This window comes from Oncorhynchus keta, chromosome 23, assembly GCF_023373465.1.
Source record: "Oncorhynchus keta strain PuntledgeMale-10-30-2019 chromosome 23, Oket_V2, whole genome shotgun sequence".
Lineage (NCBI taxonomy): Eukaryota > Metazoa > Chordata > Actinopteri > Salmoniformes > Salmonidae > Oncorhynchus > Oncorhynchus keta.
The window spans coordinates 2,018,367-2,023,366 of NC_068443.1; the positions used below are offsets into that span (position 1 = coordinate 2,018,367).

General features: G+C 47.1%; 1 protein-coding gene across 2 annotated transcripts in view; it reads right to left on the reverse strand.

The window, feature by feature from the left end:
- The window catches only part of LOC118380165 (band 4.1-like protein 3), a 159,232-nt gene that overhangs the window by 31,921 nt on the left and 122,311 nt on the right, over positions 1 to 5,000 (reverse strand). The window contains exons 13-14 of one of the 2 annotated variants that reach the window (XM_052475956.1): positions 1,543 to 1,596; positions 389 to 427 (exon numbers count right to left, since the gene is read on the reverse strand). The exons of the other annotated variant lie outside the window; for it this stretch is intronic. Of the exons in view, the coding sequence (XP_052331916.1) occupies positions 389 to 427; positions 1,543 to 1,596 (93 nt within the window). The remainder of the gene's footprint in view (positions 1 to 388; positions 428 to 1,542; positions 1,597 to 5,000) is intronic. 2 annotated transcript variants of the gene reach the window in all.

Here is a 5,000-nt window from a genome sequence, read left to right on the forward strand (position 1 = left end):
ACTGATGCTCTTTAATTACTTGTTACTTTTTATTTCTTATTCTTATAAGAAAAAATATTAAACTGCATTGTTGGTTAAAGGGCTCGCTCACTGTTGCATTCGGTGCGAATGTGACTAATACCATGTTGATTTGATGAGGCCAAGCACAAACATCTAGATGTATGCATATCAAACTGAACGGTCGTTTCACTGAAACTCTAAGCAGTTGTGATATATGTGGAGGCAGCAGCAGGCCATGCTAGATTAGACAGGACAAGACGTAGGAGCTTATGGTCCATTATATGAAGCAGAGAGCTGGACCACGTATATAGAGAGATGTCGCGGCTCCATCTATTGGCTCTGACCAGCAGTATCGAGCTGGTGGTCATGACGATGAAACGCAGAGTACCTGTGTCTTCTTTTCAGAGTAATCATCCTCTGGCTCCGACTGACAGTAGAAAGAAAGGATGACACAGAGGGAGGGAGGGAGGGAGGGAGGGGCGTGGGGGAGGAAGGGAGGGGCGTGGGGAGGGAGGACCATGGGGGAGGGAGGGGCGTGGGGAGGGATGACCATGGGGGAGGGAGGGAGGGGCATGGGGGAGGGAGGGAGGGCGTGGGGGGAGGGACGGAGGGCCGTGAGGGAGGGAGGGAGGGGCGTGGGGGAGGGAGGACCATGGGGGAGGGAGGGAGGGGCGTGGGGGAGGGAGGACCATGGGGGAGAGAGGGAGGGCCGTTGGGGAGGGAGGGCACAGTAGAGGGAGGGAGGGCCGTGGGGGAGGGAGGGGCGTGGGGGGGGGAGGGAGGGCCGTGGGGAGGGCCGTTTGGGAGAGAGGGAGGGCCGTTGGGGAGGGAGGGCACAGTAGAGGGAGGGAGGGCCGTGAGGGAGGGAGGTGAGGACACAGTAGAGGGAGGGAGGGAGGACACAGTAGAGGGAGGGATGGAGGGAGGGGGGGATGGGGGAGGGGGGTTGCATGAGGGAGGTGAGGACACAGTAGAGGGAGGGAGGGAGGACACAGTAGAGGGAGGGAGGGAGGGAGGGGGGGGGGGTTGCATGAGGGAGGTGAGGACAGAGTAGAGAGAGGGAGGGAGGAGACAGTAGAGAGAGGTAAGGAGTTGAGGACAGTATAGAGGTAGAGCAAGGAGGGAGGTGAGGACACAGTAGAGAGGTAGGGAGGGAGGTGAAGGGTAGGGAGGTGAAGGGAAGGAGGGAGGTAAGGACACAGTAGAGAGGTGAAGGGAAGGAGGGAGGTAAGGAGGACACAACAGAGGGAAGGAGGGAAGGAGACAGGGTCAGGTACAGAATCAGGAAACCTGAGCTACTAGTCCTTCACATAAATATATTAACAACATGCAGACTTAAACCCAATATATATCTGCTGCTTTGCAGAAAGTAGACTAATCCACTATACTGAAAAGCATGCGCCCCTAGAGCATCTCAAATAAATGTTCATTGTAAATACAAGAAATATCGGCTCTCCACACCCTCAACGACCCCCGTTTGCCTGAAAACTTTCATGCTTCTAGACTCCAGACTGGGATCTTCTCCTGGATATACCTACTAACCTCGGAGGCCGTGGTTTCTCCGTCCAAGTCAAAGTCAGTTTGCTCGCTGTCCGTCTTGTTATTGAAAACAGACAGCGGAACCAATCAGAAAGCAGGGAATGAGAGAGAGAAGAAGTACAAACGTTGAATATTCCTCCTTAACAGTGACAGTCACAATCATGACTGGAGAGAAGGGTTGGATGCATTGGGAAATACATAGAGGTCACTGTATATATATGCTTTACAAAAAAAGCTACAAAGATAAAGCGAGGCAAAAAAAAGAAGAGATAAGCAAGAATAATTTGTAAACAGACAGAGGAAGTAGAAACTGTTAGCGTTGCTCAGACAGAGGAAGTAGAAACTGTTAGCGTTGAACAGACAGAGGAAGTAGAAACTGTTAGCGTTGAACAGACACAGGAAGTAGAAACTGTTAGCGTTGAACAGACACAGGAAGTAGAAACTGTTAGCGTTGAACAGACACAGGAAGTAGAAACTGTTAGCGTTGAACAGACAGAGGAAGTAGAAACTGTTAGCGTTGAACAGACAGAGGAAGTAGAAACTGTTAGCGTTGAACAGACACAGGAAGTAGAAACTGTTAGCGTTGCTCAGACAGAGGAAGTAGAAACTGTTAGCGTTGAACAGACAGAGGAAGTAGAAACTGTTAGCGTTGAACAGACACAGGAAGTAGAAACTGTTAGCGTTGAACAGACAGAGGAAGTAGAAACTGTTAGCGTTGAACAGACAGAGGAAGTAGAAACTGTTAGCGTTGAACAGACACAGGAAGTAGAAACTGTTAGCGTTGAACAGACACAGGAAGTAGAAACTGTTAGCGTTGAACAGACAGAGGAAGTAGAAACTGTTAGCGTTGAACAGACACAGGAAGTAGAAACTGTTAGCGTTGAACAGACACAGGAAGTAGAAACTGTTAGCGTTGAACAGACACAGGAAGTATAAACTGTTAGCGTTGTTAGGGTTGAACGGTGACGTAGTGGTTTTAAGGCCTACTATAGTAGAGGTACTGATGTAGTAGTGGTTTAAGGCCTACTATAGTAGAGTTACTGATGTAGTTGTGGTTTAAGGACTACTATAGTAGAGTTACTGATGTAGTAGTGGTTTAAGGCCTACTATAGTAGAGTTACTGATGTAGTTGTGGTTTAAGGACTACTATAGTAGAGTTACTGATGTAGTAGTGGTTTAAGGCCTACTATAGTAGAGTTACTGATGTAGTAGTGGTTTAAGGCCTACTATAGTAGAGTTACTGATGTAGTAGTGGGTTAAGGCCTACTATAGTAGAGTTACTGATGTAGTAGTGGGTTAAGGCCTACTATAGTAGAGTTACTGATCTAGTAGTGGTTTAAGGCCTACTATAGTAGAGTTACTGATGTAGTAGTGGGTTAAGGACTACTATAGTAGAGTTACTGATCTAGTAGTGGGTTAAGGCCTACTATAGTAGAGTTACTGATGTAGTAGTGGGTTAAGGACTACTATAGTAGAGTTACTGATCTAGTAGTGGGTTAAGGCCTACTATAGTAGAGTTACTGATGTAGTTGTGGTTTAAGGCCTACTATAGTAGAGTTAGTGATCTAGTAGTGGTTTAAGGCCTACTATAGTAGAGTTACTGATGTAGTAGTGGGTTAAGGCCTACTATAGTAGAGTTACTGATGTAGTTGTGGTTTAAGGCCTACTATAGTAGAGTTACTGATGTAGTAGTGGGTTAAGGCCTACTATAGTAGAGTTACTGATGTAGTAGTGGGTTAAGGCCTACTATAGTAGAGTTAGTGATCTAGTAGTGGGTTAAGGCCTACTATAGTAGAGTTACTGATGTAGTTGTGGTTTAAGGACTACTATAGTAGAGTTAGTGATCTAGTAGTGGTTTAAGGACTACTATAGTAGAGTTACTGATGTAGTAGTGGGTTAAGGACTACTATAGTAGAGTTACTGATGTAGTAGTGGGTTAAGGACTACTATAGTAGAGTTAGTGATCTAGTAGTGGTTTAAGGACTACTATAGTAGAGTTACTGATGTAGTAGTGGGTTAAGGACTACTATAGTAGAGTTACTGATGTAGTAGTGGTTTAAGGCCTACTATAGTAGAGTTACTGATGTAGTAGTGGTTTAAGGCCTACTATAGTAGAGTTACTGATGTAGTAGTGGGTTAAGGACTACTATAGTAGAGTTACTGATGTAGTAGTGGGTTAAGGCCTACTATAGTAGAGTTACTGATGTAGTAGTGGGTTAAGGACTACTATAGTAGAGTTACTGATGTAGTAGTGGTTTAAGGCCTACTATAGTAGAGTTAGTGATCTAGTAGTGGTTTAAGGCCTACTATAGTAGAGTTACTGATGTAGTAGTGGGTTAAGGACTACTATAGTAGAGTTAGTGATCTAGTAGTGGTTTAAGGCCTACTATAGTAGAGTTACTGATGTAGTAGTGGGTTAAGGACTACTATAGTAGAGTTACTGATCTAGTAGTGGGTTAAGGCCTACTATAGTAGAGTTACTGATGTAGTAGTGGGTTAAGGACTACTATAGTAGAGTTACTGATCTAGTAGTGGGTTAAGGCCTACTATAGTAGAGTTACTGATGTAGTAGTGGTTTAAGGCCTACTATAGTAGAGTTAGTGATCTAGTAGTGGTTTAAGGCCTACTATAGTAGAGTTAGTGATCTAGTAGTGGGTTAAGGCCTACTATAGTAGAGTTACTGATGTAGTAGTGGGTTAAGGCCTACTATAGTAGAGTTAGTGATCTAGTAGTGGTTTAAGGCCTACTATAGTAGAGTTAGTGATCTAGTAGTGGTTTAAGGACTACTATAGTAGAGTTAGTGATCTAGTAGTGGTTTAAGGCCTACTATAGTAGAGTTACTGATGTAGTAGTGGGTTAAGGCCTACTATAGTAGAGTTAGTGATCTAGTAGTGGTTTAAGGCCTTGGGCTCCAGGTAGCACAGACACAGCGTCAGCGGGAAGCACAGCATGAGGGCGTAGCGGCACCGAGTACGACGTGGACAGGAGAAAGAGGAAGATGACGAAGAAGAAGCAGGGGATGAGAGAAGGTGACGGACGAGGGCCGGATATGCTGCACGCTCTCAGGAGGGAAGGTGAGCTCCGTGACGTCGGAGGAAGGTGAGCTCCGTGACGTCGGGGGAAGGTGAGCTCTCTGACGTCGGGGGAAGGTGAGCTCCGTGACGTCGGGGGAAGGTGAGCTCCGTGACGTCGGGGGAAGGTGAGCTCTGTGACGTCGGGGGAAGGTGAGCTCTGTGACGCCGGGGGAAGGTGAGCTCTGTGACGTCGGGGGAAGGTGAGCTCTGTGACGCCGGGGGAAGGTGAGCTCCGTGACGTCGGGGGAAGGTGAGCTCCGTGACGTCGGGGGAAGGTGAGCTCCGTGACGTCGGGGGAAGGTGAGCTCCGTGACGTCGGGGGAAGGTGAGCTCTGTGACGTCGGGGGAAGGTGAGCTCTGTGACGTCGGAGGAAGGTGAGCTCCGTG